The sequence below is a fragment of the Neolamprologus multifasciatus genome, chromosome 3, assembly GCF_963576455.1.
Source record: "Neolamprologus multifasciatus chromosome 3, fNeoMul1.2, whole genome shotgun sequence".
NCBI lineage: Eukaryota > Metazoa > Chordata > Actinopteri > Cichliformes > Cichlidae > Neolamprologus > Neolamprologus multifasciatus.
In genome coordinates this window covers 27,518,522-27,537,314 of record NC_140441.1, presented here as the reverse complement: position 1 = coordinate 27,537,314, position 18,793 = coordinate 27,518,522, and the positions used below count along the sequence as shown (strand labels likewise).

Here is an 18,793-nt window from a genome sequence, read left to right as displayed (position 1 = left end):
ACACAATATTTTATTGCTGATTTTTATTGCCCATACATTCACATAAACACAGACTGTTGTTGCTGCTGCTGCTACTCAAGCTAGAGGTAGATTGTGTTCAAGACTGCAACAAATCATTATAAGTTAATCTGCTAACTTCATTTTCAACTGATCGACTATTTGTTTATAAACAAATCTAAAGCTAAATCTATTAAATGTTCAGGATTGTTCTAAGAAAAAATAACTTTCTGGATTAAATTGTGTAAGCAATTTAATTGTTTCATCTTTGGATATGTTATCGAATAACTTTTGGTAAAAAAAAAAAAAAAAAAAAGCCAAAGTAACAAGTAAGCAAAACTGTCACAATGTTGAGTACATGTACAAAGTCAAAACAAAGAAGTACGTGTAGTTTCTAATAGTGTCTGATGGATTCACAAAGTTCTAGGATCCATTTTGGTCCTCCAACATGGTGTAAAAAAACACTCTTCTTACTAACTGCAGTATTTTAAGCTTCTTGTGTCTAAATTACAGTTAGAGTTTTTAGACTCTAACTGTACTGAGCCAAACATCAAGAGTTTGTGTTCTGGCTCAGGTTGTAAGTCTTGACTGGTTCACATGATGAATAGCAGTGTGAGCACACTGTAGCAGCATTGTTTTGTGTTATGATTCTGATTATCTCAACTAGTAAATTGGACCAAACCAGGGGTTACAAAGACTGCTTTAAAGGGCTTTTGAGTAATAAAGCAAATAATGGAGAAAAGATAAACGGTTACTACTTAGTTTACTATCATTGGTCTGTTACTAGCTGCTAAACGTAAAGATATATATGAAAAAAAAAGTCTAAGGTAAATGAAATGCCTGATAATTCCCATTTTCCTCTATTGGAAAAAGAAAAACAGGAAGGTAGTGGACCAACAAACTTTAGTATATTGTAGTTAAAATGCATTTCTTAAGACTCCACTGGTATCTCTCTACAAATAATCAAAGGCTCAGAGTTTTTCTCTTCTTGTTTCACGTGTGGGCTGAAATATGGGTAAAGCTCAGCTTTGAATGAACACTCAGTGAACGAGTAGATGTGGGACTCAGCCTTCACATCGTAGAAGGAGACGAGATCTTCCTCGTAGTCCACAAACACTCCCACCTTCTCAGGTTTCCCTTTTAGGGGAATACGAACTGGTGGTGCTGTGAGGGCTGCATACTTTTCTTCTTCATAATGTACAATAACCCAGTACCCATTATCTGGGCTGAGTTTGAGCTTTCCTTGGCGGTTTGCACCGCCTCTTACTAGGCCTATATCCCACCCCGTCTTGTTGTTGACCTCCACCTCCCAGTAAGACTTCCCAGAGGATAAAGTATTTTGCCCCACAACGCTGCTAAATATATCAAATCTTTCAGGGACACGTGGTAGTTCCTGATTCTCTCCTCCATCTTTCACTTCCTTCCTATCTTCAGACAGCACGAGGCGTTGGTGTGCAGAATCTGGATCCAGTTTTACATCCACTGTGAAATTAAAAAAATGCAAAAAGGTCTCTATTTTAAACAAGTCACCTTTTTGAAAGAGAGCAAATAATATGAACCACATACCTGAAAACTTTGGGATTCTCCTCAGTTCTGTGAAGAGAAGAAGAGTTTTAGATTGATTAACTCAACATTTTACCTTTTAGTTTTCACTGCTCTTAACTAGCTGCTCTTACCAATGGAAGTTAGTTTATCCATTTCTTGCTGAATTTTTTCCAGCATTATTGTTGTGGTTTTCCTGATGGTGCCAAAGGACAGCGATGTGTCCAGGTTTACCTCATCCCAGTTTATGATGTCTCCCAGATCTGTATGACATGGGTACTTCTGCAAAACAGAAAAACAACCCAACAGTTTGATAGCTGTGCTGAACAAAATGTCAGTAGCTAATCAGATATGTTTATCCTTCAGACTGATTATGAATGTGCCTCATATACCATCCCAAGTTTTCTCTACCTGCAGGAAAAGAATGTGGTCCTCGAGAACAGAAATGTCATCTAGTTCAGAGATGGCCGTTCCAAGTTTGTTGATCTCTGCTTCCAACTCATGTTTAAGGCCTTTTGCTTCTTTTTCCAAAACCTGCCTCCTGTCTTTTATTGGCTGAAGGGCTCTGGCCTGGGCTTCTTCCACAATGGCCATCACAGCGGTAAACACAGCCTCAATATCCCACCACTCATTTTCCAGCTGGTCCTGAAAATGGAATGAAACAGGAATGTCTATTTGACTGTTTACCTCTTTTTCTGTATTACATAGAGTAACACTACTTTCAGTTAGGGAAGGTAATTCTGAGAAAGGTTCAGCATTCAGTCAGTTACCATAAACACCATCAATTTGATGTTAGGGAGACCTCAGAGGACACGCTCAGTGTCAGCAAAAAAAACACTGTCAGGAAACTTTCATTTAAAACTATATCACTGACTCGGCATAGTGTTTGAACAAACAAACTGACTTTGTAGATTTTCACTTTGACTCATCTGCTTGACTTTTCTCTCCAAGTCAGTTTACTTGCTGCTTACCTTGCAGCTCTTGAAAGCTTCCTCAATCTCAGCAGTCTTTGTGTTTCTCTTGTCAATGTTCTCCTTTAACTCTGTCTTGGTGTTGTCAAGTTCAGACTGTAGAAGAAAAATAAAATAATACTTGTGTCTCTTTTTCATGTCTCTTTTTCACGTGTACTCCTTTTTTGTGCACTTGAAAATTCTTTCACATGCCACAATATAGTCAGCAAAATATATACAATGCTGTCAAGACCCAAATCACATATTTAGGGGTTGTTATGGTAACTTACCCTTTTCTTCTTCCATTCATCTTCAGTTGAGACAACCTCCTCCTGACCTTCCATGCAGAGAACACAAATGCATGCCTGCCGCTCCCTGCTGTACAGCTCCAAGGGGCGTCCATGCTTCAAGCAGGCCCTCGCATCCAAATTCTCCACCGGCTCCACCAACTTGTGGCCCTTCAACCTTTCTGTTGACAAATGATTGTCCAGGTGAACTGAACAATACGATGCAAGACACACAAGGCAGGACTTCTTGGCCTTCAGCTTTTTGTCACTGCAAACATCACAGGCCACCTCTCCAGCAGCTCCAGTGTATTCTTCATCGTTGTCTTCCTGCTGCATCTCTTTCATTTGTTTTACAATGTCTCTCAGGACTATATTAACATCAGGGATCCTGCTTATATAATTCTTGCATAGTGGGCACCCTCTGTCACCGATATTACAGTGCCGGATCAGACACAGCTTGCAGAACGAGTGACCACAAGCTGTAGTGACAGGATCTGTAAATTCGTCCATGCAGATGGAGCAGTGGAGATGCTTCCCCAGCGAGCCAGGCTTACTGGGTGATGCTGAAGTAGGGACCATATCTCCTTCAAGAGAGGACCACAAGGTTATTCACTAAGAAAAGTAACAGTGACTTTTATTTTGTCAAATAAATTTTCCTTGAAATTCTCGTTTTGGATTCAAATGTTAGAATATGCGTTTTGTGAGTTGCTTCTAACATAAAGGAAACTGCAACCTTGTAAGGGGTCATCGACTTCATAATGTCCTTTATTAAAGAAATAATAACGATAGTGGACAATATGTACCAGCTCCACCCACAAATCCCCGTACACTTCTATGTAAAATTGCTCAGCTTTGAAGCAAAAACTAAATTTTGGTGTATGTGGCTTAGGTAAACCTTCCTTGCAGCTTTAAAGCACTTGGTTGATATGACACTTTCTTAAATTACTTGAGGCTTAAAGCTATGCATTGCTCGGGTTGTGTCTATTTCCAACTAAGCCACATGATGTATAGTCGTCACCTAAACAAACTGAGCTAACTGAGCTGGACCTCCCAGCTCCAAGAATTAATTGTACTAACCATTCAAAGAGTTTGTGGTCACGATTTGATGTATGAAATTCTGCCATGTCATGTTAGGTAGCACTACTTAGCAGGTTTCTGTGTCCATGTGATACACCTGGTTTACCAAGCTTGCTAGCACTATCTGATGATTTAGCGCTCTAATCTCTAAACGTGTAAATACAGTCACTTACACAGAAGAAGATGAGCTGAAACAAAGGCTTCAGAATCAGTTTACAAATCCACTTCTGGTTACTTCTAGTGTAAGTACGACTAACTGAACAAGATTGAGTTTATTGCTTATTAATTCCACTTTGTAATATCATTTAGTTAAAGTATTATGATTAATATTATTTACCAGGACTTACTTAAATTCAACAGAAGTTATTTGCTAATATTTAACATGTGTGCAGGTCAAAGTATTCACTTTATAATTAATAAAGTCAGCAAACAGTCAAACTAAATAGAATTACATACACTGTAATTTGTGGGCAATGTGTTGGATACAATGACGATTTATTCTCTGAAACTTTCTACTGGTCCCTCTTAAAAGTAAGAAGTAAAAACCAGTGGATACTAGTGACACACCCTGTAAATAAGCCTCACAAATGAGAGTGCTGAAGATTGGAGGAGGAAACTCTACACCAAATATAAAGTACCGGTACACACTGTATTTTCTATTACAGTACAGTTGATCACACACATTTGATTTAAATCTATTGCTGTAAGCTAACTGTATATTACATGTAATATCTGTAATTTAACATCAGTCTTTTTATATGAAGTTTATGCAAAAAGTACAGCATTACCTTTCAGCTAATGAGATCTCACAGGCGTCTGTCTCCGTTTCTCTTTACTCCCGGTGTGTGTGTGTGAGCGTGTGTCCTTCCTTTTGGACTTCCTCCTAGAGTTTAAGTTTCATTTCTGTTCATACTCCCAACCGTTCACATTTTTCACTCCAGAGACGAGTTGGCATGCAAACGCATAAACAAATGATCTGTGTGCCTGCAGCAGGGCGTGTTGTGTGTGCTCAGCATGTTCATACAGATCAAGTATTGAATTTTGCAAGATGGTTTTATTGCACAGGACTTCGGTCAAAATACTGCCTATTGCTCATCATAAGTTTTATTTTACATACATTTTATTGGTTAATCAAAAAGGAAGACAAAAGCATTTTGGCACTGAATAGCAGTTAATTGCATCACCCACCCAGTAATAAGTTACATTCGTACAACCAAGTTCAACGTCCCTGAGGTTTCTAAACTTCACAGTTTCTTTAAACCCGTATAAACAATTCATTTTTAAATATAAAAATATAAAATTCAGTGCATTCATTGGATTTCTGGCAGAGTGATACATGAGATCAGTACCATTTACATTAAATGTATGACCACAGCCACCGGCAGATTAGCTTAGTTTAGCTTAGCAACAGTTTAGCTTAGCTTGGCATTGGAAATCCTGGGAACTAGCTAGCTTTTCCTTTTAAAAAGTATTATTGAGGTTCAAAAGTATAAATAGTTCAAGTTTGTGTTTCACTGTAGGCTAAAAGTCAGCTGGTTGTATCCTTACATTAAATGCAAAAATAATTGAGTGACACTTCTCATCTCTTTCTCATGAATCAGAGCATACTTTTCCTTGAAAGCTAACACACCCACCCAGCTGAGATTACATAATCATTTTATAGCTAAAAAACAAACAAACACATAAATAAAGACTTGATGATCAGCATGTTTCTTGAATCACAAAGCAGCATGGAGAGATCTCTGCAGAGACGAGAGAGACACGACACTGAAATTAGTGTTGTGTTTTGTGTGCGTGTGTTTAATGCTGCAGTTTGTGTTAAGTTTACCAGGAAGCAAACCTGTAAGAATAAGAGATCGTCTTCAATCTTCAAGAGCTGTTCTAGCTCAGCGTTTCTCCTCTGGAGCTCAACGATTTCTTCTTCCAGCTGTTCGAGCTCTTTATTTGTTTGCCATTCCTCTTTTGGACTTTGTTCACTGAGATCTACAGTGAGCTTGATTTTCTCAGCTTCACTCAGTCTATCTTGAACCTCTTGCTGAAGTTTCATCCTCCTCCGTTCTACACTAACCTGTGGGGAGACACTCCATTAGCACAGCTGAGCTGACAAACTGCAGGCACACTTGTACCATGTTTTGCTAAATCAAGTCGTCGTATGGTCTCCTGAGCCTCTTCTGAAGTATGTTGCAATCCTGTGCACCCCGTGGTGACAGTTTCTTTTGCTTTGATGGACGACACAAAACAAAACTCCATCAAGAGCTTCAGTTCACTTTTTGATTACAAAAAGAGTCAATTTTCTGACCCCCATCTAAATTTACAAAAGTAATCAAAAAAGGGAATGAAAAAATGAAATGCTAAGGCAAGAAATGGCTGCCAAGATGTAAGCTAATTCTTACTTTTGTTGTTTAATTTGTTAACAAATATAACTTACTAAACAGCTTTAACACTAATTGTCTGAGATTATTATGGGATAGCGTGTGAATCCAACTGAGTGGCAAGTTTTTTAGTCTTTTTTTTTAAGCTAAAATTAGAGAATACTTATTACATTATTGCCAACAAAAATTATTTGTAAGTACTTTATCTAAAAAAGTTTAAGCAGAAATTTCTTTACCTTCTTCTTAAAGGCTTCCCGGCTAATAGAAATGATGTTGTGGCTCCAATGCTCTGTCTGTGCACACATAGCACAAATGCACGCCCGGTCGCTTCTGCAGAACTTCTCCAACTTCTTCCCATGCAGTTTGCACACAGAATCCTCAAGGTTTTTCACCACACTGACCAGTAGATGGCGCCCAAGCTCTTCAGTCTGGTAATGTGCTTCCAGATGAGTGGTGCAGTAGGAAGCCATGCACATCAGGCAGGATTTGACTGCAGGACGTTTTGCTGAGCAGGAGTCACAGGGAACCTCTCCAGCTTTTAAAGGTTGAGGTGCTTTCACAGTATGTAGTGTCTGGTCTGTTTTGAGCTGTGGCCTGGTAGGAAACAAAGTCTTGCAAAGGGGGCACTGGCAGGCCTCGTTGATTTTCCAGTATTCTCCAATGCATCCCAAGCAGAAGACGTGTCCACAGGGGAGGGACACAGGGCTTGTGAACCCATCCAGACAGATGCAGCAATTAGGAGGGTCTGACATCGGGTCTTTATATGCCTGTGCAATTACAAGCAAACCTGCGGCCTGTTTTAGTTTGCTTTTTGCACAGGTGATGATTTGTTCAAAGCAGTATGTCTGACAAGAAAAGAGAGGTTTTATTAGCACACATTCAACATCATTCTTCACAAAGCTTGACATATCAGAAGGAAACTACACAATTACACACTGCACAGAAAACAGCTTCTGGTTTAAAACTGTCCAGAGCTACTGTCATTACAAAGACTGTCCACCTTTTGTGCAAAATACCATAATACATATACCTGTTTGTGACTGACTTTGGCCCTGCAACCCTGATAACAATAACTGAAGGAGAATGGATGGATGGACATAACCATACTGATTGCTTTAGCCATCGATGCCCATCAATGGACTGGTGTATCACTGACTATATGGAAATGCACAGTTCACCAGGCTTCAGTCTGTATTGCTTTGGTTATTCATTAGAATTAATTTAATAGCTAAATATGGCAACAGATGCCAAACAAACACTTTTTTCCCTCATGTTTCGTATCACTTGGCAGGATCAAACAGTAGCTGGCATTTGAATAACACTTACTCCATCTTTGTATAAACTGCTTTGTGTTTCCTTACTGGGAGGATTAATGTTAAGATCACATGAATAGAATAATGTTTTTACAGGCTTCTCTACTTAAGTACAATACAGAAAACTGGTTGGCTTTAGCAAACATCCATTCTCTTCAACTTATCCATACCTTTGTCTGGAGCCTATCCCAGCTACTATAGGGTGAGAGGCAGGGTACACCCTGGACAGGTTGCCAATCTTACACTGAGCTTACACACAGAAACAGGTAACCATAATTACTTATAGGCCATTTAGAATCACCAGTTAACCTAACCCCACTAACCGCATGGTTGTGAACCCACAGACACATTGGAGTCAAACTCTGGACCTTCTTGCTGTGAGGCAACAGAGATCATCACTGCTCCACAGGTGCTGCCCAATTTTAGTAAACACATTAATAAAAAGTAACATGTAGTGCAGTGCAAATATCTTAAGCCATCCCTAATTTCTTTGGATGCAGAAGTTTGCTGAAACGTGTGCAAGCATTCATGTAAGGCAAAAAGATTTTTTTGTTTTTTTTGTTTTGCCTCTTCCGTTTGGTTCTTTACCCATCAGAAATACTGTCAGAAGGCCAAGAAAGACGCCCAAGAAAATAGGGAAAACAAGGTGAAAAAGAGAGCAATATAATAAACGCAACACCATCGCATTAATCTAGCTAAGTGTAAATAACACTAGATACTAAGTATTAAATGTTATTGTGTAGCACGCAAGATCGACAGCGCACAATGTGCTTTGAGGTAGAAGCTAAGAAAGTGGTAGTTTGTGTCTGTGAACAGTGAACACCCATGTGTACACCTGTGTGGATGAGCATTCTTGTATTCAAAAGGTTTCTTCATGTAACGATCTGCTAGGGGGTGGAGCCATAGCCCCATCCCACAGGGCATTAACCAGGCATGGAGGAGATCCAGGCCCCAAACATCCAGAGGCCCCCAGAGTGCGAGAGCCTAAGAAGGACCATCGGAGGGGCAACCATGACACGCTGCTGAGGAGAGCCCCAGACGAGGGGTCACCTAGCAACCACGGAGCAGAGGCCACAGGGGGTTGCAGTAACGTGCCCACGGGCTCTGCTGGCAGCCAGCTGTGCAAGAGTGAACCAAGCCGCAGCCCGGAGGCCAGAGAGCCCCCCCACCCCACAGAAGAGGCCTGACCGAGCCACGGACACCAAAAACCACCAACACTTGAGGGCATCTGCCACCGGCAGCAAGTGTGAGGGGAGAAAGGCCTCCATACTCTGGAGGGCCTGGGATGTTCCCAGAGAGGTGGAGTCGAAGACCTGACCTGACATATAGACACAGACGAACAGGCGCACACCGACACAAATGTGCAGTTTCACCCTCATGCACACATATACAAATACTCAGCACTCAACCAACGTAAAGACAGACACAAATGGACACATTACATGCAATCACACTCCTCAAGCATACTCTAAACCCCAGGTCCAGGTACTCTCGCCCCCAGAGGGGGAAACCGCACCTAGACCCAGGAGATGTTACCCTTTCCCCTGGGGTGGAGACAAGCAGATTGTCCCCAGCTATGCAGTAGCAAAGAGGCCCCGCATCCCAGACCCCAATCGGACAGCCCACACCTCCGCCCAGCCCCTGCGCCCCGATAGCTAACAGAGAACTGGAGTGTGTGAGGACCCCATACCTCCCTCCGCTCATTCATATGCAGTGTTGCTGCGTGCTGTTTTAAAGTGCATTTAAAACACGGGAGGGCATGGTGCTTCCTGCCAGAGCGCAGCAGGTGTCAGTACGGCCCCTCCCGAGAACCCTCAATGTCTACATGCATTTAAAAAAACATGCCCAAACCCAAGGCCCTATATGTATGTGTTATGGGAGTATGAGTAATGTGGATGTCTAAGTTATGGAATAAAATTGAGGCACTAGTGGCCAGAGAATGGACAAAGGGGAAATGCCACCCCTGCACCCTGGTGACACACCTGCACCCCAAGGCCCTGCATGTGTGGGTGGCATGTAGTGGAGCAGTTGGGGATGGGGAGGGAAGGAAGGCAGGGGCAAGCAGCCCCTCTCTGGGGCCAGCTCCCCCGCTGACCCCAGTAAGCACCCCCACCCTCCAGGACCCACCAAGGCAAGGGGGCCCAGGCCTATCCAGACCAGGGCCCACGGCAGCAGCACCACCAGGGCAGCCCACCCGACCCCACCGCAGAGGAAACTGTACCCACCCCATTATTCAATCATCTCCCAGACTACACAAAACAATAGACACCCAGGTTAAGTTTATTCTCAAAAAGATTTCATAATTTCTTGAAGTAGTCTTCATTAATAGTTCTCCGGGCTTTTTTGAGGGACATTCAGAGCTATTGATGAATTTTGGCTCACTTTAGATTACCCCACTGCTTCACTAATACTGTCTGGGCTCTGGGGAGGGCTATCCGCTATCGATAGTGTATTATTGTATTTTCTTTCTATTCAGGTTTTTGGCCGTGTGTTTGGGTGGTTAAAAATGGTACTTTTCTTCATCTATGATTCCATCAATGTTCACAAGATTTCCAACACCACTGGCTAAAATGCAGCACTAAACCATGACAGAGACACCACCTTGTTTTACAGATGTCTGCAGACTCTCGCTGTTGTACCTCTCTCTCGGTCTTCTCCCTGCACACTGACAATGATTTGAACCGAAAGTTTTGGATTCATCGCTCCATCAGACCTGATTTTCTGTTGCCAGATCTCACTTAATTTGGTATACCTCAGCCTTCTTCACAGCCGCCCTTCCAATGAGATAATTTCTGTTGAGACTTCAGTGAACAAGACATGTATCAACTAAAGGGCCAGATGCTTCTCTCAGGTCCTGCGTCAGGTATTTTCTGGATTTCTTTTCCTATTTCTAAAGGAGTTCTAGATACTGTTCATCTGCTGGAGATAGTTGTTTTGCACACCATGCCAAAATATGCCAAGTTTTGACCGTTATAAAATTAAATTTTTGCACCAATAATATGATTACCATATTGCTTTATCTTTGGCATTTTTAAGAAATTTGTTTAGTGACAAAGCGACAGTAACAAAGTGCCCAAAGATACAATTTAAAATGAGATCTTTACAAAGATGTTATGTGTAGATACAAGACTGGTTCATTCCTTGAGTTACGTTTCTGATTGAATAAATGATAGGTCTGTTAAGTGGCTTGACAAAACAAAAAAATAACTTCCTGTAAAAATAGTCAGGTATAAAGACTGGACTGAACATGAGTGAAAAGCAGCCAGTGTCCAAATAAAAACCTAAAAGATCTTTAGACAACTATTGCTCAAAATCACTCTGAAGTAAGGCTGGCTCTTTGGAAGTAATATATTTTAAAAAAGGTTTGTTGGCACAAAACATTTGCACAGTATTAAATAAACGACTTCAGATTGGAGGTCAGTCAAATATCCCACAAAAATCGATCTGAAATGTTATAATGAAACACTGTTCATGAAACAAAGTCTGATAACTTTAATATAAAGACAAAAACAAACATTACCATTACCAGCATTTTGTCACTGATACAACAAACAGCAATGTGGAAAAGAAAAACCAAATATGTATATAAGGCAGTTCAAGAGAGCAGTAAGAATATTACTCACATGTAACCATATGAGGTAATGAATGAGTTTATAGGCTCAAGAGCAAAGGTATGTCTAGTCAATCAAACTGTTGATCAGACTTGTGTGCAATACCATATTTGTTCTGAAGTGGCATGCCACCGTAACAGTTTGTTCAAAAATTCATGCAAAACTGGATTTTCCTGCTTTCATACGAGCATATCTGCACTAGAGGGGGAAAAGGTTCCTGCTCATTCATACTGAGAGTGAAAGAATTCTGAGTGTACGTCACAAAACATCTGTACTACGTCAGAGCCATGCAGGAATCTTGAAGTTTTGCGTATCCTCCAGCCACTCAGCACTGAGTATTCTCTATGAACGTAACAGCATTAATGGCTACATTTGTCACAATGACACAGCCTTCAACCCAAACTTATTTAAGATTGTGGCTTTTCACTCCTGAGCCTGAGAGTAATACGCATAACATGAAAATGACTCATTCACCACTCACACGAACTATGAACAATGTAAACAAGTTCAACTGAGCTGTGTACCTCCACAGAAATCTCATGTAATGGTCAAAAGCTGTCTTCAAAATACCAGAAAGCAAAGAAATAATTCATAAAACATACTTACAATTCTTTTCTAACTGCCAGCTTGTGTATCCTCAGGCTCTAACAGCACTTCGCTACAGACTGCCGACTTGGTTCTCCACCCACCTCCATCCACCCATAAACACACCCACCACTGCTAGGAAAGGGGCTGGCCCTTCTGGACAGCATACACCCATAAACTCAGGCCCTGTTAATAAAGCTCAAACCCTGGCGAAAAAAGCCCCAAATAATTAAACATATTAGAGTTAGATAAATGTGTTTCTTTCCTGCCAGAGTTACTTAATAATTTGTAAGGTACAGCAAATGATGATATCTTTATATTTTAAGTTGTTTGCCTTCATTTTAAATGGGTTATAGCTATTTATCACTGTTTTCTCCTTACTTATATACGATTATGCCGAAGTTGCTTGGTATGTTAAAGACTGAGACTGGTTAGAATTTGTTATTACATCTATACATTGAAAAAACTGCAGAAAAAAGTAAGCATTTAAAGTAAATATCTAAAAAAAAGAAAAGACAAAACCTTTCTCTATTAAACAAACCTCCTAGCCATTCATGTGAGTTTACGAGGTTAACTTAAATGCACCATAAAGTTCCTGTTTTTACAGAAGCAGCTGTGGTGACTACCATACATGGTGCTGTACTCCAGAGATCCTACGTCAAAGATTTTGACCCCACTCAAGTGTAAATGCTGTGATGTGATATGAGTAAAGCTAAATAAACAGGATGCGTAATAACATAAAATTGATTCAAGTCTTTCAAGTTTCCTTAAATGAAAGCTCTGAAACAGAAAGAGGATGGAACTAACACTACATAATACTGATTAGTTTGTTATATACTGTGCACGCACTCTACAAGTGCATATTTAAAACATCATTTGCATGGTTCATAGCCTGGAATTGTGAACGAATTGTGCGTGGTATTTTTTATCTGTGTCATAGTTTATTACAATGTAAAAAAAGGCAACAGGAACAACAGTCGGTGTTAATTATTAACCTTAAATTGGTCATTTCCGAATACCTTTTATTGATGTTCAGCTTGCACAGCACTCTGAGTTCTAAACTTTGATCTTATTATTCATTTATCATTTTGATTGTTGAAGGAAGTGAATTAGAAATAAAGACAATCCTTAATAAGTAAAGGCTCAGATTTCTTTGCCCTACTGTGTAGATAAAAGTATGGGAAGAGTTTCTCTGTGAAAGACTCTCTTGTGAAAGAGTAAATATGCAAGTTCTCATTCACGTCAAAAAATGAGACTCTGCCTTCTTCGTAGTCCAGGTACACTCCTATTAACCTTGGCCTAGGGCAAAGGTAGAGAACTGTGGAGGGTGTGGAGTGAACTTCATAATCAAACCCCCGTTTTCCTATGGCAAAGAATCCATTTTCTCTTTTCAAAAAAACCCTTCCTGATCTGTTTACAGTTTCCTTGGCAACACCCACATCCCAGTTGTTTCTCAGGCCCACTTGGACTTCCCAGTAGTGTCGGCCAGAGGTGAAGCCCTTCGTCCCAAACACCATGGGACAGTCAAACCTCCAAAAGTCATCAGACAAGGGGCTTGCTGCTCTGAAGTACTTCAGACGTTTCCCAGATTCAGTCACCACAAGGCCCTCGCCGGCAGTGGAAGGGTTAAAGGTGACTGACTCTTAAAGGAAAAAAGACATATGGTCAGTTACATATATATATTAATAGTTATGTTGAGCTTTTATATCTTGGAAAGTAAACTAAATATAAATCTATGAACTCACCTTTATAATGCCTCATCCTGGTCAGTTCTGAGAAGAAAAAACATCACAGTAAGGCAAAACTTAAGTGTAAAATTACATACTTGTACTCTGAGATTTGCATCAACAAATTAAAAGAAAACTCTTCTTCAATGGCAGCCAAGAATATGAATATACAGACAATTCTATGGGTGGTGTAACTTGTGACAAATCAATCACATGCTAGTGTGAACGCAGGAGAACAACTACAACTAACCTCGTCCTAAACATCAGCAAGACTAAGGAGCTGATCGTGGACTTCACCACAAAGCAGCCGAGGAATTACAAACCCCTCATCATCAGTGGCACGCCAGTGGAGAGAGTGGACAGTTTCCGATACCTGGGTGTCCACATCACTCAGGACCTGTCATGGTCCTTCCACATCAACACCCAAGTTAAGAAAGCCCGTCAGCGTCTCTTCTTCCTCAGAAGACTTAGAGACTTCCATCTGCCACTGAAGGTGCTCAAGAACTTCTACTGCTGCACCATCGAGAGCGTCCTGACGGCAAACATCTGCACCTGGTTTGGGAACAGCACCAAGCAGGACAGACGAGATCTGCAAAGAGTGGTGCGCTCAGCCGAACGCATGATTCAATCAGAGCTCCCTGACCTGCTGTCCATCTACACCAAGCGGTGCAAGTCCAAAGCTAGGAAGATTATGATGGACATCTCCCATCCCAACAATGGGATCCCAACCCCTTCTCACTGTTGAGGTCTGGGAAGCGCTTCCGCTCCCTTAAGGCTAAAACAGAGAGAATGAGGAGGAGCTTCTTCCCCCAGGCTATTTGGGCCCTGAACCAGGTGTAGGACTGGACTCTCCCACACACATCACATCACCACACGCACCACCACACTCTTCCTATAATCCTATAATTTATAATCTTGATAATCTCTTTCTGCTATATGCACTTTTTTTTAATTAGTTAATTTGTAAATTTTGTAGTAAATTGTAAATACTGTAAAACTTTTTTCTGTCATTTAATAGTCGGGCATTGTACAGCTACAAGCATTTCACCCCCATTTAATACTGTGTATGGTTGTGTGTGTGTGACAAATAAAAATTTGAATTTGAATTTGAAACTACGTGCAGTAGCATGAGCAGATATCGCCGTGTTGGTGTTGTTCCTGGATCAAAACTACAGAGTTTTGCATTGTAGAAACACCATCACACTAAACACCAGACTCTAACACTAACCGTAACCCCTGTAACCCTAACCTTACTGTGATATCCCAGCAATGTGATTGGTCACTTGGAGCATTGAACCTGGGCCAACATTAGTTTTAATGATCCAAGAACAAAACCAACACAGGGATATCAGATGCACCACAGGTAATACTGGGATTAAATGAGATAAACTCTTCATTATTTATCCCACAGTTAGCGAATAGCTGTTTCACTTGCCCAAACATAAAGATGTGGAGTACTCATAACTATGTAAATGTAATCTGGCAATGTCATCACATTTGCTGGGTTGAGCATTTTGACCATTGCCATCTTGCTGTTTTGAAAGAGGTTGTCACAGTTGAAGGTAGGATCTAACTGAGAAGTCAAGGGACAGTAAATGATTAAAGAGTAACTCCCTGTCAGTCAAAAAGGTCACCTCTTTAAAATTTATGTATTTAATAAAATGTAAATGTAGAGACTAAGACTATAAAAGTCTTTAGGAAAAGCTTTACAAAGGTAATTCATCATGTAAGAGGTCATGTTTCCATAAATGTCAAGTGAACTTTTTGTAACCAGACAGATTCGCCCTCTGCTGGCCATTAAAAAAAATGCCGGTAAAAGGAACTTCTGCTTTGGCTGTTTAGTTTCATGTCATTTCTTTTAAATAATCCCATGCAGCCATTCATTTCCTTCCATTTATCCAGTTCAGGCTCACTGTTGGGCTAGAGTCAATCTGAGCTGTAATGGGGCTGGAGCACGACCTATACAATTGTTCATTCACACCTAGAGCCAATTACCAGTTAACCCCAATGCTGTGGGAGGAACCTGGACTACACAGATAACTGGCACAGGCACAGTGAGAATATGCAGGCGTCACACAGAAAGACACCAGCCAGTGTCTATTAGAAGACAAAACCTTCTTTAAATTATTTATCCCTCTTATGAAGAGTTTTCACTCAGCTGGCGGAAGCTATATTTTCCATGCAGATGGCACTGCCCAAGAGCAGCATATTTTTCCAGGCACTGACGTTAAATGTGCTGTGGTGTCGTTTCATGTTTGCACACGCTGAATTGTCGGCTTCACAGCAGAAGAACTGACTTTTGTATGTGCACAGCAGCCTCCACGACAATCAGTCAAATGCCGTGATCATCATTTTAATATGCTACGTTAACGTGTACAAACAGAAGTATCCAAACTAGAGAAATCTTCACACATAAAACAAACGCTGCAGATATTTACCTGCTTTTGTGAGAGTTTTCAGTTCAGTTTTGAAAGTGTGCACAAGATGAGCCATGGCTCTCCTCGCCGTCTGCACACACAAGTCTGAGTAAACCTTGATCTTGGACCAATCCTTGGAGGCTGAAATATTGCTCAGAGCCTTCAAAGTCTGAAATGATTCATAAGGACATGATAGTGAGTAGCAGCTATTTTCAGTTGGATCTTTTTTTGGATTGGGGCAGGGGTGAGTGAGGAAAAGATACAAAGCAATGGATAAAAGATGGAGAAATTTGTTGCACCTGGCTTTAAAAGAGATATATTTTTATCATAAGATGCTTATAGGTCACAGTCTGTACAACTTACCTGTAAGAGCCACAGGTGATCCTCATTTTGTGAAAGCTCGTCCAGCTCTGAGTGTTTTCTCTGCAGTTCTGCGATTTCGTCGTGCAACTCCTGAATTACCGCTTCGTCTTTCTCTTGTGACTTTCTAAGCTTGATTTGAATGTTTGATCGTAGTTTAGCCTGCATCACTTCTACTTGGTTTATCAGATTACTGAATAGCGTATTGCTCTCCTCAGTCTCTTGGTCTGCTTTTACCTGCAGTAGAAAGAAAAGGGCTCCATTGGTAAACATGTAGGTGTGCACTGAACACCCTAAACCTTAATGTGACAAATTTTGCATTTGGAAATTTGCCTCAATACTCACGTTCCGCAGTTCGGAGCCCTCATTAAATTCCTTTATCTTTTCCATCCTCTCCTCGATCATCAGTTTGATCTTTGCTTTTTGAGACTCAATATTTTCCTGAAATGTACAATTTTAAGCCATTAAATTGGGTGAAGCAGTCATTTTCAAGGATCCACATTCTCATTTTAACAAAAATGTAACAAAATAATATTCAGCATCGTCTTACTCTCTGCTGAGCCCCTTCTTCTTCAACAGATACTGTCTCATGGTCTTTGTGGTCTGTCTCGCTGCACAGCAGACAGATGCACACCTGATCATCTCTGCAGAAAAACTCCATTATCCTCTCGTGCTTCCTGCACATCCTCTCCTCCAGATTCTCCACTGGCTCAATCAGCTTGTGTCTCATTAAAGAGGGAACTCTCTGGTGAGGCTCCAGATGGGCTTCACAGTACGATGTCTGACACACCAGGCAAGACTTCAAGGCTTTAAACTTTAAATCAGTGCACACGTCGCACGCCACCTTCCCCGGTGCATCCATGTCTTCAAGCGTCTCCACCTTCCTCTTCTTGATTTGGCCTGAAATCTCTGCGATGACGGTGTTTGTGGAGTACTCGGGCCTCACATAGAATCTTTTACTGCACGTTGGACAGTGGCATAACTCACTTCTGTCCCAGTGCTGAGTGAGGCAGGTCCTGCAAAAGTTGTGACCGCAAGGTGTAGTGACCGGGTCACTGAAGACGTTCAGGCAGATCGTACAGACGAAATGATCCTCTGGCAACGAAGCGAGGAAACCAAAAGCTGACATGATCTCTGTAGATGAAAATATCATTGATATGCTTTACATTTCTGTTCTTTCAGGCTTTTTATATCATATGATATATAATGTAACACGTTTCCGAATAAAGGGGAAAAAATAGCTAAATAGATAGATAGAAATAGATTTGGCACTAAGTGGGTGTTTTGGCTGTTTCCAGTGAGAGCCCTGACACACCCAATGAGTCATAATCATATCAATCTCTTTGCTTGTTTTAATTTTGGATCACATACTTACAGTTATGCATTTATAGTAGAAGCAAAAACAAAAGAAAAACAGCTCAATTTCATTTTAAATTGACTCACCTTATTTCTAGTAACTCAGTAATTCCAACAGACTAAACTCCACATTCGCATTCAGATATAAAACCTGCTGCAAACAATTCACCACTCGTCTCTCACACGGGAAGTAATATGAGTGAACCTTGAAGAACTGGGGAAGCTCCAGTCACTTCAGTAGGCGTGGTCAAACTACATAATTTGGCTGAAACGAAACTTAATGCTGTAGCAGGAAAATAGCATCATCTGGGCATATTTGAAAAAAATATTTTTTTTTTTAAAATTATAAAATTATTGGTGTAAACATTTCTCCCAAAGCATGTTTGCAAGATCAGTCACTGTAAATAGCAGCATGCAATCATGAATTCAGATTAAAACAAACCATAATCTCTTCTTTTTTTTAACATGATGCATTTAAAATGAATGTCTCATTTGTGTCATACATTTTATATTTTGCCAAAACCCATATGAGAAGCTCAATACTACTCTGGTGGACTGACTGTGGTGGATTGGAATCCATCTGGATGCTATTTTTGCAGATTAAACCTAAATATTGTTTTAGGTCAATTCAAATTTTTAAAAGTATTCAACTTCAACTTTATTTATTTAATGTTTTTTGGCAAACAAATCATACTTCATATCAAAGAGTTGGAGGTAGTGTGCAATCATAACTTCATAATAATGCAAAAAGTACAATTACACAGTTATTTATCATATGCCGACTATTATTAAACGAGTCAATATCAATGGGTATTTATCCCTAAGGAGAAGAACTCATCCATTAGCCAGTTTCGCCAGATCAGCCTGCTGAACGTAGGAGGAAAGATCTTCTTCAGCGTCTTGGCCCAAAGGAGTTTATTATATTATTTATTATTTCTAGTCTTTGGTTTCTTTGAGTTATGTCTTATGGTTTGTCTCTGTGTAATCCTTAGTTGCTGTCTCCCCTGTTTGCTATATCCCCATGTCCAGTTAGTGTCTGTGTCTGCCCTGGTCCCACGTCTCTGTTCCCTCTGTTGCAGTGCGCGCGTGTTAGTCTGTGTCTTTAGTTCAGTCTGTGTCATGTTTCCTGTTTTATTTTGAAGGTCCTTGTCTGATGTTAATGTATCTGGTTTCGCTTCCCCTTGTCTCGTTAGGCCTGA

At 40.6% G+C, this 18,793-nt stretch overlaps 3 protein-coding genes across 6 annotated transcripts; all 3 read right to left on the bottom strand.

The window, feature by feature from the left end:
- Positions 1-928: 928 nt before the first annotated feature.
- LOC146522392 (E3 ubiquitin-protein ligase TRIM21-like) lies at positions 929-4,758 on the bottom strand. 2 transcript variants are annotated; one of them, XM_085141121.1, is made up of 7 exons: positions 4,642-4,758; positions 2,780-3,357; positions 2,511-2,606; positions 1,951-2,184; positions 1,674-1,821; positions 1,564-1,590; positions 929-1,479 (listed from the first exon to the last, which is right to left on the bottom strand). In XM_085141121.1, exons 2-7 carry the CDS (start codon positions 3,353-3,355, stop codon positions 929-931), a joined length of 1,632 nt encoding a protein of 543 aa, XP_084997247.1. In that variant the 5' UTR covers positions 3,356-3,357; positions 4,642-4,758. The 2 variants fall into 2 exon arrangements, with proteins under 2 accessions (XP_084997247.1, XP_084997238.1); XM_085141112.1 differs by having other exon boundaries at positions 2,780-3,360; positions 4,642-4,757.
- Positions 4,759-5,480: 722 nt separating this feature from the next.
- LOC146522391 (E3 ubiquitin-protein ligase TRIM47-like) lies at positions 5,481-12,207 on the bottom strand. Of its 3 annotated transcripts, none has more exons than XM_085141221.1 (3): positions 6,462-12,207; positions 5,694-5,921; positions 5,481-5,595 (listed from the first exon to the last, which is right to left on the bottom strand). In XM_085141221.1, exons 1-3 carry the CDS (start codon positions 7,131-7,133, stop codon positions 5,572-5,574), a joined length of 924 nt encoding a protein of 307 aa, XP_084997347.1. In that variant the 5' UTR covers positions 7,134-12,207; the 3' UTR covers positions 5,481-5,571. The 3 variants fall into 3 exon arrangements, with proteins under 3 accessions (XP_084997347.1, XP_084997352.1, XP_084997337.1); XM_085141226.1 differs by having other exon boundaries at positions 5,517-5,921; positions 6,462-7,070; positions 11,756-12,207; XM_085141211.1 differs by having other exon boundaries at positions 5,517-5,921.
- Positions 12,208-12,326: 119 nt separating this feature from the next.
- LOC146522390 (E3 ubiquitin-protein ligase TRIM39-like) lies at positions 12,327-17,913 on the bottom strand. The gene is made up of 7 exons (XM_085141149.1): positions 17,682-17,913; positions 16,789-17,372; positions 16,584-16,679; positions 16,242-16,475; positions 15,900-16,047; positions 13,480-13,506; positions 12,327-13,376 (listed from the first exon to the last, which is right to left on the bottom strand). Exons 2-7 carry the CDS (start codon positions 17,365-17,367, stop codon positions 12,844-12,846), a joined length of 1,617 nt encoding a protein of 538 aa, XP_084997275.1. The 5' UTR covers positions 17,368-17,372; positions 17,682-17,913; the 3' UTR covers positions 12,327-12,843.
- Between the last annotated feature and the right edge of the window lie 880 nt (positions 17,914-18,793).